General features: G+C 42.8%; 1 protein-coding gene across 2 annotated transcripts; it reads left to right on the top strand.

Moving 5' to 3' along the window:
• Positions 1-8,585: 8,585 nt before the first annotated feature.
• On the top strand, positions 8,586-19,913 carry tmem129 (transmembrane protein 129, E3 ubiquitin protein ligase). Of its 2 annotated transcripts, none has more exons than XM_035161970.2 (7): positions 8,586-8,887; positions 10,879-10,937; positions 12,209-12,463; positions 17,381-17,541; positions 17,621-17,780; positions 17,881-17,953; positions 19,590-19,913. In XM_035161970.2, exons 1-7 carry the CDS (start codon positions 8,683-8,685, stop codon positions 19,772-19,774), a joined length of 1,098 nt encoding a protein of 365 aa, XP_035017861.1. In that variant the 5' UTR covers positions 8,586-8,682; the 3' UTR covers positions 19,775-19,913. The 2 variants fall into 2 exon arrangements, with proteins under 2 accessions (XP_035017861.1, XP_035017862.1); XM_035161971.2 differs by having other exon boundaries at positions 17,877-17,953; positions 19,590-19,732.
• The last annotated feature ends 465 nt before the right edge of the window (positions 19,914-20,378 follow it).

Below are 20,378 nucleotides of genomic sequence, written 5' to 3'. Positions count from 1 at the left end.
TGTATCTCTAAGGTGTTTAGGGCCAAGTAGTAGAACCTCTGTTTTATCTGAGTTTAATAAGAGAAAATTATGGTCATCCAGGTTTTATGTCCTTGAGACATGCTTGGAGTTTAGTTAATTGATTACTTTGTTCAGGTTTTATTGACAAGTATAACTGGGTGTCATCCGCATAGCAATGGAAATTGTGGAGTGTGTCCTGATTGTTTCCTAGTACGAATTGGAATCGATCTGAAAAATATGATTTAAACCAGTTTAGGGCGGTTCCTTTAATACCAATTAACTGTTCTAGTCTCTGTCATAAAATGTGATGGTCAATTGTGTCGAATGCTGCACTAAGATCTAACAGAACGAGGACAGACACAAATCCCTGATCTGAAGCTATTAGAAGGTCATTAGTGACTTTTGCAAAGGCTGTCTCCGTGCTGTGATTAGCTCTAAACCCCGACTGAAAGTCTTCATATACATTACTTTCCTGGAGAAATCTGATTGGCTACAACTTTTTCAAGGATTTTAGACAGGAAGGGGAGGTTGGATATCGGTCTGTAGTTGGCTAAAACATCCGGGTCCGGGGTGAATTTTTTGAGAAGGGGTTTGATTACAGCTAGTTTAAAGGACTGATGTACATATCCTGATGATAATGACAGATTGATTGTGTTCAGTAACGTACTATCAATTAGGGGCAGAGTTTCTTTAATTTTGTGGGAATGGGATCTAAGATACAAGTTGTTGGTTTAGAACATGAGATTATTTTGGTCAGCTGGTCAAGGGTGATCAGAGAGAAGCTGTCTAAATAATTGGTAGGATTCTCAGCTGTTTCTGAAATTTCTATTCTTGATAGGGTATTAGTGCCAATTGAGGGCAGGAGATGGTTGATTTTATTTCTAATAGTTTTAATTTTATCCTTAAAGAAGTTCATAAAGATATTGCTATTTAGGAATCCAGGAATACTGGGTTTGATGGAGGTGTGACTCTCTGTCAGCCTGGCTACAGTCCTGAAGAGAAACCTGGAGTTGTTTTTATTTTCTTCTATTAATGTGGAGTAGTAGGCAGCTCTTGCTTTGTGGAGGGCCTTCTTATATGCTTTAACACAATTATTCCAGGCTGGGAGATTTTCAACACGGTTGCTGGAGCGCCACTTCCTTTCTAGTTTTCTTGATGCTTGTTTTAATTCATGTGTCTTGGAATTATACCACGGAGCTAATTTGCTATGTTTTACACGTTTCTTTTTTAGAGGCGCTATTGGGTCTAATGTTAATCGTATTGACTTTACAGAGCTATCGACAAGATGGTATTTTGAGGTGGATCAAATGAAAAATATAGGCATAGAATGTCAAAGTATAAAACATGGTACTTCCTGTCTAGGCTAGGGGGAGCTGTGACTATTAAAGTATATTTGCATATAGAACTCTTAAGGGCAGGTTCCTTGTCACAAAAATGAACTTTGACAGTGATTGGAGCGAAAACATGGAAGTTACAGCTACTCGAAGGCTCTTGGCGAGTCATCAAGATTCGCTGCCATGTCAAGGACACGCCCCCTGATGAAAACCCACACGTTTGATTCCATGGCATGAGCAACGCTTAAGGCTCTCCTGACCAAATTTCACATGAATCAGGTGAATGGGCTAGCTGCAGGACTCTTAAATGTAAAACATGACATTTCCTGTTACAGCTAGGGGGCGCTTAGACTAATCCTATTTTCATATGGAGCTGTTCAGGGCAGGACCTTTGTTGTACATATGCGGTTTGAGGCACATTGGACATTATACATGGACTTTTCATTTTTGAAAAACCCACCTTCTTTCAGGCTTCCTGGTAAGATCGTATTACCATCCAGGTGATGATGTTATTAATGATTGCAGCACCAGTTAATAATAATCATATTGATGATCATAACCTGAATTCTGCAGCTCTGGAGTGAGACATACCTGCAGAATGAAAAAGAGAGAACACAAACAATGGGAGAGAAAAAAGTTCCCCCAGCAGTCTAGGCCTATAGCAGCATAACAAAGGGATGGTTCTGCGCTCACCTGGGCCAACCCTAATTATAAGCTTTGTCAAAAAGGAACATTTGTAGAGATGGTATCTGCCTACCAAACTGGGAGCTGGTTCCACAGGAGAGAGGCCTAGTTGGAGGCTCTACCTCCCATTCTACTCTTACAGACTCTAGAATCCACAAGTGAGCCTGTTTTTAAGAAGCAAAGTGATCTATTTGGATAATATGGTGCTATGAGCTCTTTGATATATGATGGGGCTTGATTGTTAAGGGCTTTATAAGTGACGAGCAGGATCTTGAAAACTATTCTGAATTTGGAGCCAATGCAGAGAAGCAAAAACATGAGTAAAATGACCTCTTCTTTGAGTTTCTGTCAACACTCATGCTGCAGCATTTTGTATCAACCGGAGGCTTTTCACAGACTTACTGGGACATCCAGATATATAGTAAAGATTTACATATCGTTTTAATATCGTCTAGAGCTAACAAAAACATTGACAAATTTGTCAGATGTTTCTTATTCTCATATTGCGCAGGAAGAAGGCTGTCCTAGAGACTTTTATGTGTGAGTCAATTGATATGTCCTGGTCAAACATAACGCCAAGGTACCTCATAGTTGAGCTGGGAGCCAAGCTAATGCCATCCAACGTAACTAGGCTCTAGTCAACACTCCATACAGCTCACAATGCCTGATCCATCTACGTTGGTCCCTACACCTCTGCCCACTAGTCAAACCGTTAGCTGGGGGAAATCTGCCCGATACAAGCGTGAAGGGCAGGAAACCCCTCAGAAGTTGGAGGAAAACTGTCTTGGTTGCAAAAACTTCCTGTCTGTTTTCTCCGAATAACCCAGTGACATAAAGAATACAAAAAACAGACGTTCTGCCCTGTAACAATGACTCATTTTTTTCAGCTACGGAAATTTCACCTCTAGTTGACAAGTTGGAGGAATGAGCTGTAAATATGTTATCATTGTATTGTAGATATTGCAGATATCTTGATTTTGTCTTTACCTGTAAATAATTACATCTCACTGAACACGACATGTTCGTATAGTAAAACTCTTCATTTTAGGAGGTTGTATACCAATAAATATTTGCATCTAATTGAAGACCCTATTATTATTATTGTTATTTTCCTGTTTTTTCTTTCATGTTTATATTGAATATAGTCTGTATGTGAATGATATAATAATTTACCAAGAAACAGGGACTCCTTTTTGAAGGTTTTTAAGATTTTTTTACATACAAGGACATGTAGGATAGAACAACGATATTGTAAATTTTCGCAAATATAGGAATAGAAAAGTAGAAAAGAAAATTATCTTCAATGAGTCTCATTAATATTGAAATACTTTTAATTAGCATCCCAATAATTCAAAAGGAATTCAGATAGAAACTGAAAGAAGTAAATAGATGGCTTGTAGAAAAAGAGGAAGCATTGTCACACAAGTACAAAGTTGAAAAAAATAATCAGCATTCCTCTGAGAAAAAAATATTAACTCCAGTAACATCAATTAGTAACAGATGTTACGTAGTGTTTGCTTATCGTAATATGAATGACACTCTGTTGATACAACAGCATAATTCCATGGCTTTAAAGGGTCAGTGTGTAAGATTTAGGTGAAGGGATCTATTGGTAGAAGTTAAATATAAAATAATCCTAGTGATGTGATCATCTAAATTGAACAAATTGTAGTTTTCTTCACTCTAGAATGGGCTCTTTATATTGAAATACTTTATATTTACATTGGGAGCAGGTCCTTTCTACGGTGGCCGCCTTGTTTTTTACAGTATCCCAGACTGGACAAACTAAACAGTTTCTAAACAGAGTTTTAACTTTGACAACTGAAGGTTACCACAGGTTCTCTTTCATGTTTGGAAGGGGAGGCTGAGGTGAGGGGTAGTCAGCTGCAACATGCAGCTTCACCACTAGATGTCACTAAATTCTATACACAGAACCTTTAATAGATATCAGAATTAGAATCAGAATCAGAAAGTATTTATTGCCAAGTAGGTTTACACCTACCTGGAATTTGCCTTGGTATATAGGTGCATACAATGAACATAAAACATAAAAACACAATAAGTACTACACATAAGAAAAAAACAATATATAAAATAAAAAGATATAAAAGATATAAAAAGTAAAGTCAAAAGTAAAATGCAAAATGCAAAACAGGAGTGCAATGTGAATGTGCAATATGCAATGTGCAATGTGCAATGTGCAATGTGCAATGTAATGTAATGTGTTAATGTAACACAGACTTGAGGCGTGGGGGCGGGATAAGAGTCCAAGTCAGGTGGGGGTCCCAGGCCTTGTTGATAAGGCCAACTGCAGCCGGGAAGAAGCTGGTCTTGTGGCGTGAGGTTTTGGTCCTGATGGACCACAGCCTCCTGCCGGAGGGAAGTACCTCGAAGAGTTTGTGACCCGGGTGGGAAGGATCGGCCACAATCTTACCTGCACGCCTCAGGGTCCTCGAGGCAAACAGGTCCTGTAGAGATGGCAGATTGCAGCCAATCACCTTCTCAGCAGAATGGATGATACGCTGCAGTCTGCCTTTGTCATTGGCAGTGGCAGCAGCGTACCAGATGGTGATGGAGGAGGTGAGGATGGACTCGATGATGCAGGTGTAGAAGTGCACCATCATTGTCTTTGGCAGGTTGAACTTCTTCAGCTGCCGCAGGAAGTACATCCTCTGTTGAGCTCTTTTGGTGAGGGAGCTGATGTTCAGCTCCCACTTGAGGTCCTGGGAGATGATGGTGCCCAGGAAGCGGAAGGACTCCGCAGTGTCGACTGGGGAGTCTCTCAGGGTGATGGGGGTGGGTGGGGCTGGGTTCCTTCTAAAGTCTACAACCATCTCCACTGTTTTCAGAGCATTGAGCTCCAGGTTGTTCTGACCACACCAGGTCACCAGATGGTCAATCTCCCACCTGTAGGCGGAATCATCACCACCAGAGATGAGCCCAATGAGGGTGGTGTCGTCCGCGAACTTAAGGAGTTTGACGGACTGGTGAGCTGAGGTGCAGCTGTTGGTATACAGGGAGAAGAGTAGAGGGGAAAGAACACAGCCTTGAGGGGAACCGGTGCTTATGGTCCTGGAATCAGAGACATGCTTCCCCAGCCTCACGTGTTGCCTCCTGTCAGACAGGAAGTCTGTGATCCACCTGCAGGTGGAGTCAGGCACACTCAGCTGGGAGAGCTTGTCCTGTAGCAGAGCCGGAATGATGGTGTTGAAGGCAGAGCTGAAGTCCACAAACAGGATCCTGGCGTAGGTTCCTGAGGAGTCTAGGTGCTGGAGGATGAAGTGAAGGGCCATGTTTACTGCATCGTCTACAGACCTGTTGGCTCTGTAGGCAAACTGCAGGGGGTCCAGGAGAGGGTCAGTGATGGCTTTGAGGTGGAACAGCACAAGGCGCTCAAATGCCTTCATCACCACAGAGGTCAGGGCGACGGGTCTGTAATCATTGAGTCCAGTGATCTTTGTTTTTTTGGGGACAGGGATGATGGTGGAGGTCTTGAAGCAGGCTGGTACGTGGCATGTCTCCAGTGAGGTGTTAAAAATGGCTGTGAACACCGGAGACAGCTGATCAGCACAGTGTTTCAGGATTGATGGAGAGACAGAGTCTGGCCCGGCTGCTTTGCGGGGGTTCTGTCTCCTGAAGAGTCTGTTGACGTCCCTCTCCAGGATGGAGAGAGTCGTCACTGTGGTAGGGGAGGAGGGAGGGGGCTCTGAGGTGGGCAGTTGTGGAAAGGCGCAGGCCTTTGCTATGGTGGGGGAGGTGCAGTTGATGGGCTGGAGGGTGGTGTCACGGGGGATGGTGTCAGGACTGTCCCATTGTCTTTCAAAGCGACAGTAAAACTCATTCAAGTCGTTGGCCAGGCGTGGGTCGTTAGTGGAGTGGGGGGCTCTAGGCTTACAATTTGTAATCTGCCTAAGCCCTTTCCAGACAGAGGCAGAGTCATTGGCTGAGAACTGGTGTTGGAGTTTCTCAGAGTACAGACGTTTAGCTTCTCTCACCTCCTTGCTAAACCTGTATTTCGACTCTATAAACCTGTCTCTGTCCCCACTCCTGAACGCCTCGTCCTTCTCCAACCTTAACTTTTTGAGTTTGGCTGTGAACCAGGGTTTGTCATTGTTGTAACACACCCTGGTGCGTGATGGAACACAGCTGTCCTCACAGAAGCTGATATAAGAAGTCACAGCCTCTGTGTACTCGTCCAGACTCGTCCTGAAGATCCTCCACAGCTTCACTGGTCCACTGCTTTGAGGTCCTCACAACAGGTTTGCAGAGTTTTAGTTTCTGCCTGTATGCAGGAATCAAATGGACCATGATGTGGTCCGAGAGTCCCAGTGCAGCCCGGGGACGGCGTGATAGGCACTGCTTACTGTGGTGTAACAGTGATCCAGAATGTTCTCCTCTCTGGTCGGGCATTTAATAAATTGTTTGTATTTGGGGAGTTCGCGGGTGAGATTTCCTTTGTTAAAGTCGCAGAGGACAATAACTAAGGAGTCCGGGTTAGTCCGTTCCACACACAGTATCTGGTCGGCGAGCATGCGTTGTGCCTCTTGCATAATGAATGAAACAAACTCACGGGGGGAGTAGAAGGGTTTGCATTTGATAAAAAAAATATTCCAGATCAGGAGAACAGTGCTGTTGAATCACTGTCACATCATTGCACCAGCCGCAGTTAGTATAGAAGCAGATTCCTCCACCTTTCGTCTTGCCGGAGAGTTCCGTGTGGCGGTCCGCTCTGAAAAGTGGGAAGCCAGCCAACTGCAGCGCAGAGTCCGGTATCGAACCACACAGCCACGTCTCCGTGAAGCACAGGACGGAAGATGAGGAGAAGTCTCTGTTCTTACCAACTAGTAGCTGGAGTTCGTCCAGCTTGTTGCACAGTGAACGCACGTTGGAGAGGAATATACCTGGTAGCGGTGTGCGAAGTCCCCGCCGGCGGAGACGCACAAGCGAACCGGCACGTTTACCTCTCCTCCGTCGCTTCACTGTATGTATGGATGTGAGGGCACCTTTGACCAGAATATCAAAAATTTCGACAGATGAGGCAATGAAAGTCGGAAATAAATTCTCAGGAGTTATGACCCTGATGTTCATGAGCATTTCTCTAGTGAAAGAGCTCCCAGTTCTTAGGCAAAACACTGAATTAACTAACAAAACAAGACAAAACATTGCGCACCAACACACCAAGGCAGGGGATGCATGAGTAAATCAGAGTAAATGCATGTAAAGATTTATATAATTTAATGGGTAATGGTAATGGTAACGGCTGGTAATAATATCTCAAAAAATCTTTATTAATCCTTGTATTCATGCTCAAACAGATTTGTGGATAACTTTGTCATCTTGCACTTTTGGAAGAGAGATACCAGACTTCAGCAAAACTGATGAAAGAAGTAAATGTGGTACACAAAATTCTACTTGTGCTTGAAATAAATGGTGTCTTTCTCCTCCTTGTGGAAATAAATGCAAAGAAAATCTGTTATCCCAGATAGCAGATTTCCTTAGATAATGCTGTGTTCCTAAGATCACACAGCATTGGGAAAAATTTAAACAAATGTAAATTCTATGTGAACTTGTGGTCTCAAAGAGACATCTGTATTATTGGCTGAATTTTTCTAAAGGAAACAGAGGGCATTTCAAGATTCATCTAACCAGGTTATTCTGTGATACTTCCCAAAAGGCAGGTAAGCTGTAAACGGGGCAAACTTTAATTGTACTGGGAAAATACATCCCTAGAAGGCACCAACATCTTCCATATATCCTTCAGAAGACATAGATATACATTTAATTTAAATTTTATGAATGTAAATTTACTTATGCTTTTTTGGGGAAGATCTACATTACTGGTTACATTACATTACATTTTATTTAGCTGATGCTTTTATCCAAAGCAATTTACAATAAGTGCATTCAACCATGAGGATACAAACCCAGAACAAGAATCAAGTCAGTACAATTTGGTTTAAAAAAAAAAAAAGCCAAACTACAAGTGCTTCATGTAAGTGCCATATAGGTGCAACAAGAGATGATTATTTCCTATGTTTGACAACTTCTCTTTTTCTTGACAAAAGAAAATGCCCCTTCTATGCCCTATATTTTTTGTATGTGTGACATAATGCTTCTCTGAGGTCTGATTTTGAAGTGCTGTTCACCGTTAAATGTCTTAATTGGTTTGTAATGTATACATGTATACTTCAACAAAGTTTTTTTAAATACTTCTTCAGATGTGCAAAAAAAAAAAATGGACTCTGCATTTGGTAGACCAGGTTGGTTTAGATTTTTGAGCATGACGATCAAACTTGGCATCTCTGATGGGGCACTGTCACAAGCATGACACTATATATAAAAATAAATAGAGAAAAGTTAAAGAAAAAACTGAGGGATGAGGAGAAGGAGTTCTAAATCTTAAAACTGTATTCAAGGGTTTACATTTTTTTTTTAAGAAACCGGATTAATGAAGATGATTCCGTTTTTTTCCCTCTCTCTTCCATGCTCTGACCCACACCCCAGCAGGTGGCGGTAATGCACCTTAAATGCTAGATGCCACCCGCCTACAAAAGAAGAAGAAGACTCGCCTGTAACGTAAGAGGAAGTGTTGGTTCCTTCATCCATTAGAGAAAAAGTAAACAGGGTGGTCGTGCGGTGGTAGTCAGCAATAAACAGTACAAGTATGGAGAGTCCGGAGTTGAGTTTTACTTTGGCCTACATCGTATTCTGTCTGTGCTTCGTGTTCACACCCAACGAGTTCCGCTCGGCCGGTTTGACCATCCAGAACCTGTTCTCGTCCTGGCTGGGGAGCGAGGATGTGGCATTTGTCCAGTTCCACGTCCGGAGGACCAGTGTCACCGTGCTGGTCCATTCCGCCCTACCGTTAGGTAAAACATGGCAGTCTCTCTCTTTCATGCAACGGTTATACTGAAGCTTTCACAGCAGCAATTTCATCATCATTTATTTATTTAAAACCCACAGGGACAGGATTAAGGGGAAGCTGCATCCAAACATTACAGAGAGGTGTGAGGTGGAATGAGAAACTGTAATGAAAAGAGCCTGCAGAGAAGTGGAGGGGACAAAAGAACGACCGGCAGAGCATTTATGATGTGTGCTGGAGAAAGTGCTGCATATAGAGGCACTGTATGAATGTGTGTTTAAAAGGGTGGATGGAAAAACTGTACTTTAAAGTGCTTCGAGTGGTCATCAAGACTAGAAAAGTGCCAATCCAATTACAGACCATTTACTATTTACCTCTCGCTTATGCTGGAAAAGGTCTGGAAGACTTCCTGCATCCTCCCTGTGCGTATGAAGGGCCATCCCAGAGCTCCCAAAGACTTCAGACCTGTGGCTTTGACTTCACATGTCATGAAAACCTTAGAGACGGCTTGTCTTACAGCACCTCAGGTCCCTGGTCAGAGACCATCTTGATCCGCCACAGTTTGCAGTTTGCATACCTGATTGTCATAATTGTCAATGATGCCATCATCTATATGCTTCCCAGAGCACACACACACCTGGAGAAGACACAAAGTGCCTTGAGGATCATGTTCTTTGACTTGTCCAGTACCTTTGACACCATTCAGCCACTAAGGTTGGCTGAGAAGCTCTCTGTGATGCAGGTGAATCACAACCTCCTCTTGGACTTCCTCACTGACACACACCAGTATGTCAGACTGCAAGACTGTTTGTCAAGATGTGGACAGCTACAGGTGCCTGTGGGTGTATCAAAACAACAAACTGGACTGGTCTGACAACACTGAGGACTTCTACAGGAAGGGACAGTGCAGAATATTTTTTCTGAGGCGACTCAGGTCTTTTAATGCATACACAAGGGTGCTACGAATGTTTTACAAGTCTAGTGTGGCCGGTGCCACCTTCTTTGTTGTGGTGTGCTGAGGAGGTGACATAGGGAGCTATGGCACCAACAAACTGAACAAGCTGGTGAGGAAGGCCAGCTCTGTGGTGGGGATGGAGCTAGACAGTGTAAAGGCAGTGACAGAGAAGAGAATGAGAAAAAATAACTAAAAGCCATCGCAGACAACCCCTCTCATCCCCTCTTTGCTTTACTGAGCCAGTAGAGGAGCACAATTAGCCACAGACTCAACCAGCCACCTGCCTCATAGCGCTTGGGAGGCCCCTTTTGTGCCATTTGCCAACAGACTGCACAATGCCAAATCATCTACAGTCTACAATACTAAATCCAGGAAAGCTTGCTGCGCATACTGTATATTACAAAGGATTTTGGACAGATTGCAGAATTATACAACTTTTATCTTTATATTGCACGTTTATAAAACAGCCTACTAAGGTATATAGTTTTACAATTTTATGTTATTTATTCTAGATGCTATTTCTATTTTTATTTATAACTACATTTTCCCCTAGCGCTGCATGCTTTCTTGTGTTGCTGTGTCAATTTTAGATTTCTTCAGAGCAGGATCAATAATGGCAATTCTCATCTTAGTATCAGACCTTAAATCCTTTTAAGCTTGCTTAGAATAGTGTGTGTGTGTGTTTATGTAACACTGGCAACATTTCTAATGTGCAAAATATAACATTTTAATTTTGAAGAAGCAGCTTCCTTATAGTAATGCTAAGTCCAACACGTCATACAATATATAAAAATTGTTTGTGCTTGGGGACACCAAATATTTCTTTGCAACTTTTCATGTAAGTCTAGCACTGCAACATGTTCGGAGCGTGAGAAAAAAGACTGAAGTCCCTCATATCAGCTCGCTCTGGGCCATTTCAAGTACCATAAAGGTTTTAATACAGGTGCACTCAAAATGTAGGGGCGACTGGAGTTGATATGATTTTGAGCGGGTGCTCATGTCATTGGGCTTTTTGCTTATGTCTATGTTATTCATATCTTCAGGTTACTACATTGGGATGTGTGTTGCTGCTCCGGAGAAAAACTTGGGATACTTTCACCAGGTTTGTTTGACTGCAAAACACTCTTGGCGTTAATATACATGCTGGTTACATGCACTACGCTATACAACACTGACTGTCCCACAATTCATCTTTTTTATTGATTAATGTCTTTGTAAGACGAAACGTTATGGAAACCCTCTCTTAATGGCCACAGCCTTGCGCCTGTGTATCTCAGTAGACTCACAGACAGTATTCCGGATTCTCTCAGTTCATCAATAAACCTATTACATCATCCATCACTTTTTAATATTTCAGCTAAATTAAGTGTTTTAATTTGTTTGTTTATCCCTGAAAGACTTCCTCTGAAACATAGACTGCTCTAAGCTGATTTCAGACATGCCGGAGATTCTACGAAGGGGCTGTATGTGTGAATGCAAATGTCTGATTGCGAGCCTCTGAACTTCCTCTGAACTTTCTCCAGCCAGTCCCCTTGTAAAAACACAGCAGGAATTCCCTGCTGGATTAACCCAGAGTGAGGGGGGCGGTTGATGAAGCTTCTAACATGCGACAGACGCAAAAAGGAAAAAAACAACAAAAAGAAAACAATTATCTCAGGATGAAAAAGCAGAGTGATATACAAAGAAGAGCTTTTGGTGATTGGCTGACGACAGTGTTTAACTGTAAGCAAAAACGTGATCTCCGCAGCACAATTAATTAGTTACTTTTTTGCCTCTGTATGCTGCACCATCCTACCTGAACACTCTGGAGATTTCTGTGTTGTTGTGAAAGCATCTTAATGGGGAATCTCCTGCTGCTCTGTGCAGGTGTGACAGGCAACCTCTCGATAAAGTCTGAACCCTGGACTCTGCGCATATCATCCAGAGGTCATGTCTGAAAACTGCTATATTCAGCTCAATGTTTAACAGAGTGAAGGAGGTGCACTGCTGGTCTGAACGAACCCAAACTGATTAGTTTTGTGTCTATGAATTAGCATTAAACCTCTTGAACTCAACGCTCCTTTATAGTTTAACCTTGTTAGATCATCCACTTTCCCTGGCCATATTTTCTACAGATTTTGTCTTCATTTGCGACTAAAATAAAGAAAAATCTCTGAGTCAGTCATCTCTGGTCAGAGCAATGCTTTATGCATTTATTGATCTCACTGATTTGTCAAAGTCATTGATAATTCTTGTCTAAATAAATGCGAGGGTATTTATGTTGTGACACAATCCTGTGTGAGGTATATCTGCTTGACATTTTCCTGTGGAAATGAGGAGCAACTGTAATGGACAAAATGATGTCTAACATTTACATGTCTGTTATTTCACCAGGTTAATGACAGCTGGAGAGCATTTCTACTCCTCTCTATCTGCCTCCAGTTGACCAGCTGGACAATCGTCATCTACTGGTCCCAACATCACTGGCACAATCATCCAATCAGCCGTGGCCTGCAAGCCCACGAACGGCCACCTTACTCCGACTGGTCTGTTGCAGCCAGCATAAACACCGAGTTCAGACGGATAGATAAGTTTGCCACAGGGGCACCAGGAGCCAGAGTCATTGTAACTGACACCTGGGTGTTAAAGGTGAGTAAAAAACCCTCTATAGTATGTTCTGCTGGGATGTATGACCACTTTCATTAATAGGGTCCATGAGTTACTTTAAAATTCAACTTTTATTTGGCTTGGCTATATTAAAATGCAGTTCCTAACTTGCATCACATCAAGAGGTGAGGACTTGCACAGGCTTCGTTGTAGGACAATTCTTGAGCAGTTCTGTGCTGACAACTGAAGTTGAGGGTTCTTTTACAACAATGACCAACATCCTTTTTGATCTGTACAACCCTAAATGGTAACTGGTCTTTTGTACACAGTGAACAAAAGCTTACAGAGATGGGCTTCTGCTCCAAATATATGCACACATGAAATCATTTGTTGTGATGGTTCCACTTTTTCATTCAAATCAGTCTTGGCAGCACTACAAACTTCTCAGCTCTGTAAGAAATAATATAACAACAGAAGTCACGATCTGGAATATAGATGTTAAATATAGCCGCAAGCGGCAATGAGAGGGTTTGAGCCTTGATTCGCTCAATATGAGGAAGCCGTTCAATAGGAAGAAGTAGCTCAATATGAGGAAGCAGCTCAATGGGAGGAAGCAGCAGCTCAATAAGAGGAAGCAGCAGCTCAATTAGAGGAAGCAGCAGCTCAATAAGAGGAAGCAGCAGCTCAATAAGAGGAAGCAGCAGCTCAATAGTAGGAAGCAGCTCAATAAGAGGAAGCAGCAGCTCAATAAGAGGAAGTAGCTCAATAGGAAGAAGCGGCTCAATAGTAGGAAGCAGCTCAATAGGAGGAAACAGCTCAATAAGAGGAAGCAGCTCAATAGTAAAGATTTTCGCACTCCCTATGTGCAAAACTTAAAATCCTTAAACACGATTATTCTAAAATATGGTATAAACATATCTAATTAGTTTCACAATGATAAGACAAATATTTAAAGAGTTATGGCCAGGTTCCACTTCACTCCAAATATATGCACACATGAAATCATTTGTTGTGAAGGTTCCACTTTTTCATTCAAATCAGTCTTGGCAGCACTACAAACTTCTCAGCTCTGTAAGAAATAATATAACAACAGAAGTCACGATCTGGAATATAGATGTTAAATATAGCCGCAAGCGGCAATGAGAGGGTTTGAGCCTTGATTCGCTCAATATGAGGAAGCCGTTCAATAGGAAGAAGTAGCTCAATATGAGGAAGCAGCTCAATGGGAGGAAGCCGTTCAATAGGAAGAAGTAGCTCAATATGAGGAAGCAGCTCAATGGGAGGAAGCAGCAGCTCAATAAGAGGAAGCAGCAGCTCAATTAGAGGAAGCAGCAGCTCAATAAGAGGAAGCAGCAGCTCAATAAGAGGAAGCAGCAGCTCAATAGTAGGAAGCAGCTCAATAAGAGGAAGCAGCAGCTCAATAAGAGGAAGTAGCTCAATAGGTTTTGTGACTGGACCAGAACATTTCTCCACATTTCCCCTTAGTAGTGACATTTGCTGCTGAGTTAAATGTACAGTATCACTGATAAAATCAGCTTACTGCAGATGCAAGTAAAAATTTCTCTCAGTATTAAATCAACACTCAGGAATATTTGGCCCCCTGACCCCCTGATGTAAAGTTTTGGATGTTTTTCAAATTACACTAGGGCTGCACGATATATTGAAAATGTAACATCATAGCGATATCAACATGCGCGATATACATAAGACAGCTTGAACGGAAAAATAAATGGTGTTCCATGCACCATGCATTCACGCTCTGCATGTCTATATATTTGGCCAATCAGATGAAGCCCTGCTGCCCCAGATAATAAATTAAAGATATTCAGATCACCTACAGGTTTTTATGTCAATGAATCATTGTCGGAAGAGAATAGAGAGAGAAAGAGCATTGCGAGGCGGCTCTGTCAAATCTCGCTCCACTTCCTCTCGACTAAATTCTACTGTGGAAACTTCTAGAGATCATGTTTGTCCCAGGTCAAACTGGTTATATCAAATAATTGCGTAGCTTCTTTAGGATAGTCCTAGAACCTGTGGCTAAGCTAGCAGACGTTTGCGTTTCCGACGGTCCCTGAATGCACCTCCTGAACATTGAGCAGCTGTGTATCATACTCTGTGGTTTCACTGTTTGTTTCCACTGTTCTTCAACAAAGTCACTGACCGGCTGTTTTCACATGAACGCGCCTCTCAGCTCACTGTGTGTGTGTGTGTGTGTGTGCGTGTGCGCGCGCGCGCGCGTGCGTGCGTGTGGGGCACATACACACACAAGCGTCCACTCTCGCTGGAGTGAATGCCGCTCACGTTCATCATTTGTAAACTGATTTGTTTGGTTCAGCGTTCACAAAGAACATGAACAAACTGTCTCGTCAACTCGCTGGGACTCTTCTCTATCTTTTCGCTCTCTCCCTGCTCTCTGAGTCTCTTCCCTCCTCTACTGATACAAAAATACGCATGCGCGCAGGAGAGTTTTCTGGATGGGCGAGGATGTGAGCAGTCAGCTGTGAGAGGGGCATGAGAAGAGAGAAGCGAAATTATGGTAATTTCATGCTGACTGCTTAATACATTCACGTGACAATTTATACTCGATGGTCGCGATACAGTCATTTTATACGTCGCACGTGGTTCAAGCCGCGATGCATCGAGTAGATTCGATACATCGCCCACCCCTAAGTTCAAACAAAAATGAAAATTCACTCCGCTCTTATCCTCCTCTTAGTTAATGCTGCAGTTCTCGTGAGTATCACGAGGACTTCTCTTGCGAGAAAGGAAAATAAGAGCGTCAAAATAATAGCTACAAAATTATATCATGATATTTCAAGGAAATTTGTATGACAATATAGAAAAACAACAAAATGAAGGGCATTTTCCATATTTATTTTCCTTCTTGCACCAGGGGCCTCATTTATACAACAGTGCGTAGGATTCATACTAAAAGTGTACATGTGTACAAAAGCCAAAAATGGTGTACGCAAAAAAAAATCTGATTTATAAAACTGTGCGCAAGCACACCTGAACGCTTGCTCACTTTATAAATCCCAGTCCACCTGGAAACGTTACGCCCACATTCAACCATAAATGGTCAATGCAAAGCACCTCGTGAATATTAAATTATGCTGCTGACCAATGGGTTTCCATGGTGAATCATGGCATCAAGCGATGAGAAGAGGAATCAGACTAGGTGTTTGTTAGTGAGGCGGAGGTGAAGAGCAACTTTATGGGACAGCAGTGATGTCATTAATAAAGAAAATACAGTGATACGCTGCTGCTGCTGCTGTTAATATGAGTGAGAGAGTACGATAGACAGAACGGAGCCTAAAATATAAAAAAGATCCAATTCAAAGTTGGAGGCAAAAAATAACAGCTTCACACTGTCAGAATGTGGGGGAACTTGTATCATATGTTCGTATGTCAATCATCCAAAACTGCAGGATTATTAAATCAGAGACAACTGGGATGTCCCCAATCTATAGAATTTAACAGAATTATTATTGTGTTTCTACTGGGATGGTTCTGTCGGGTCGGTCTGTGTGATACTGGACTCAGTTAAGCACAAAGATCACAGATCGAAGATCTATAGAATCTATATCAGCTGATCATTCATCATCATGGGCGAAAAAATCTTTGTGATTGCTGAACCCACGTTTACTGCAGTGATTTGATGATACACGCACAGTGTTAGACGATATTCTTAAAAACTATTAATTACTTGGCTCTGTAACTCCGTTGTTTAATGGTATATGAATGTAATTTGCTGTAAATTGTTTTATATTTTTTTCAATTGAAGGTTCTTGTGGAACAGTTATGTTGCGTGAGCACAAATAGCCCTGTTGGTTTTAACATTAATGATGAAGTGGATCAATAATCTGCTTCAGTTCACCACCTCACATCTGCATCGCCACTTTATAAAAGTTTTTATGTTTTTATAAATCCCAACGTTTGCGTGAGAAGTGGCGTATGCACGTTTCAGGCCCCAATTTGTGCATACGCAACGGTTATAAATGAGACCCCTTAACAGTGCAACTCGATTTGCATTCGCCAGAGAAGACCAGAATTGGCAGGTCCACCACTTGCGCCCCGTTCTTTTCACAGATGAGACCAGGTTCACACTGACCACATGTGACAGGCGGTTAAGAGTCTGGAAATGCCATGGTGAGCGTTATGCAGCCTGTAACATCATCCACCATGTCCGGTTTGGTGGTGGGTTAGTGATGTTCTGGGAGGGCATATCCTTGGAGGGTCGCACAGACCTCCCTTTCATAGACAACGGTACCCTGACTGCTGTTACGTACCGTGATGAAATCCTCAGAGCAATTGTCAGACCTTACGCTGCTGAAGTGGGCCCTGGGTTCCTCCAAGAGCAGGACAATGCCCGGCCTCATGTGGCCAGAGTGTGTAGGCAGTTCCTTGATGAAGAAGGCATTGATGCCATTGACTGGCCCTCAGGTTCTCCTGACCTAAATCCAATGAACACCTATAGGACGCTACATATCGGTGTATCAGACCCCGCCAAGTACCGCCACAGACTGTCCAGGAGCTCACTGATGCACTGATCCAGGTCTGGGAGGAGATCACCCAGGACACCATCCGCCGACTCATCAGGAGCATGCCTACACGTTGTCGGGAGTGCATACAGACACGCAGAGGTGTCACTGAGTCAAATTATGAGTTGCCGTGATGAGATTCACGGAAGTTCTAAGCTCAGCTTGGATTTCAATTTTTTATCTGATATTTGGTGTGGTTTTGAATCCAGCCCTCAATGGGTTGATGATTTTGGTTTCCATTGACGTTGTTCCATAGTTTTGTTCTCAACAAACAATGTATTGAATGTATTTCAACTTTTTTGAGCAGTGTGTGATGAGCATGATCCACCATGTTTTAATTTTGAAGGTATTATACATCAGTATGAACAAAATCTATTTACATTCATCAATATGTCTGAAGCCTTTTGTCTATCTCCAGGTTACCACCTACCACGTGTACATGGCCTTACAGAATGAATGTCATGTGACAGTGACTGAGTCCAGGCAGCACCAGCTGAGTCCAGACTCATCCTCCCCTGCACAGATCTTGACTTTAAGAGTGGACAGCATCAACCCTGCCATCAGACACTTTGATATCAGGTGTGTTTTTAGAAGTTCAAAATCAACAGTGGTCTTGCATGTGCAATGTCAGACAAAAGCACTTTTCCACTGTTTCCAGGCTTAACTCTACAGAGTATGCAGAGCTCCGAGAAAAACTCCATGCTCCCATCAGAAACTCTGCCAATGTAGTGATCCACCAAACCATCAGTGAACTCTTCCTGGAAACATTCAGAGCACAGGTGGACCTTAATGAGCCATACACACTTCCCATTGGACAGGTACACTACTGTTCATGCTCCTGCGCTGATAATTCAAGTTGTGTCACTCTATGTGAATGTCAATTAAAATGTAAAATGAATGTTCTCTCTCCATATGCAGGAGATAGAGCCCTGTATCGGCTGTATGCAGGTTCCAGCAAACACCAAGTTGGTCAGACTCTGCCACACAGAAGGTGTGTGTGTGTGTGTGTGTGTGTGTGTGTGTGTGTGTGTGTGTGTGTGTGTGTGTGTGTGTGTGTGTGTGTGTGTGTGTGTGTGTGTGTGTGTGTGTGTGTGTGTGTGTGTGTGTGTGTGTGTGTGTTCTTTTTTCCCGTTCTTGTACTTCTATCTTTGTGAGGACCAGTTTGACTATAAGACTGGATTAGGTCATTTTGGGAAAGTGAGGTCCTCACTTTTGGACACAACTTCATAGGGCAGTTTAAGAACTAAGATATTGGGTTAGGTTTAGAATTAGGTCTGTGTTAGGCATGTTGTTGATGAGTTGTCCTTACACAGACAGAAGTACAGGTGGGTGTGCTCTTGTACAGATATATTTGTGAGGACCGGTTTGAGCCTACAACCTACGGTGAGGACATTTAGGGAAAGTGAGGACATTTTGGTCGGTCCTCACTTTCTCACCTACCTTTAATCGACTGTTTGGGGGTTAAGACTTGGTTTTGGGGTTAGGTTTATTGAATTGTCTCGATGACTCCCCCTGCTTCATCCGACCACTGGGCAGTTGCCAAAGGTAATGCACTAGCCCATGCACGCCATCAAAGCTCTCCACACTCACATATCCCCTTAGCCGAACTGACTTATTATTTTTTTTTATAAGAACGTTTTTTGTTACCTGTGGGTCCTGTATTGATGTCTAATGATTGTTCAATTTTGGTTTGTTTTGGATTATTGATTGTTCGATTTTGGTTCAGTTGTTTGGAGTATTAATTTGTTCAATAAAGTTTAATTTTGGTTAAATTTGTGGGATTATTAATTGTGATATTATAGGTTCCTAATATTATACTATGGAACACATCATCAGTAGTGGACCCCAGGATCATTGGGTGTTTTGGCCATTATCACTAGACACCCTCAGCCAAGGAAGGCCCCACCAGGGTTGATCAAGCCCCAGGGTGTGTCCAACTAAGTTTTGTTGGAAAATCTGCTTCTAAGAATCTTTAAGAAAAGATTCATGTTTTGTTAAGGATTAAGTCTCAGCCCTAGTGGAGATTCTGGAGTTGACATCCTTGAAGTTCTAGTCTTCTTCAGTAGGTCGAGTTGGATAGAAGACTGGGCTGTACTTACTCTCTGCTCAGCGGCCTGTCAGGGTTGGAGCATCGGGGTCATCCTTCTGTTGGTTTTGGAAAAGGGGTCAAAAGCTGTGAGGCTGAAAGCCATAAAGTCCTAAACCCAGACTATGCGGTGCCTTCCAGGCCTCCCCAGGGATAAGGGAAGTTATGGCAGGGTGGGAAGAACCAGGGCCAGCCGTGAAGTACACTGCCTCCCTGGCCCCACCAGGAGCCCCCCCAGGAATAAACAGGACCAGCACCAACAAGCCTTGCCTGCCCAGTCATCCTGAAGGTTGGAAGAGTCAAGGCCAGCCGTGTCAGAGCACTGCCTCTGTGGTCCCCCCAGACACTTGGTTTTAGGGTTAGGGTTAGAATTAGGTTTGGGTAAGGGTTAGGCATTTAGTTGTGATGGTTAAGTTTAGGGTAAGGGGCTAGGGAATGCATTATGACAATCAGTGTCCTAACTAAGATATAAGTACAAACGTGTGTGTGTGTGTGTGTTTTGTTTTCCTTAATCTGACTGTGTGACTGCTATATGTTACAGGACCCTTTAACGAGTCAGACTGCCAGCCGTGCATGTGCAGACCCATGTGGTGTCTGTCCTGTCTGGGTCGATGGTTCGCCAGCCGCCAAGATCAGCAAAGACCTGAGACCTGGTTGTCCAGCAAGGTCCCCTGCCCTACCTGTAGAGCCAAATTCTGTATTCTGGATGTCTCTGTGCTTCACTGAGAAGACGAATACAGATCTAATATTATGTTTTCTTTTGAAAATAAGAGGATTTAAATTACACCTTTGCTGGTCTACGTAAAAGTTTTGTTTTGCAAATGTGTGTGTGGCTTCATATATCACAATAAACCTGGACACTTTGCATTGTATCTCATATACAGTTATACTATAGCTGACCGATCTACCAGGGTCATGGTTTGACCCTGGATATACAGAGTGATCAGATCGTCCAGTGGTGCAGATAGTTTCTTATTTCTGTGCTCAGATTTAGAGGTGTGTGCCACTCAAAGCCTGTGTCACGACCCGGCTCAGAAACCGTGACAAGAGAGAGGGAGACGCTGGTTGAAAGCCAAAAAAGTTATTTATTTAAATCAAATTATCTGACAACGAACAAAACACAAACTAAGAAGGCATTGAGGTGTGTTCATCAGTGGAATCAGTAGTGAGGGTATGGGATGCATGAGTGAAGCGTGTGTGGTGCGGGGATGATGCTGGACGGACGAGAACAAAGCAAGACTGTGCATGAAAGTCAGGTGAGAGAGAGAGAGAGCCTCAGCCAGGAGGACGGGCTTTTATAGGAAGAACACTGGGTCCTGGTGCTTCCAAC

This window comes from Hippoglossus stenolepis, chromosome 7, assembly GCF_022539355.2.
Source record: "Hippoglossus stenolepis isolate QCI-W04-F060 chromosome 7, HSTE1.2, whole genome shotgun sequence".
NCBI lineage: Eukaryota > Metazoa > Chordata > Actinopteri > Pleuronectiformes > Pleuronectidae > Hippoglossus > Hippoglossus stenolepis.
This window is presented reverse-complemented; position numbering and strand designations above follow the sequence as displayed.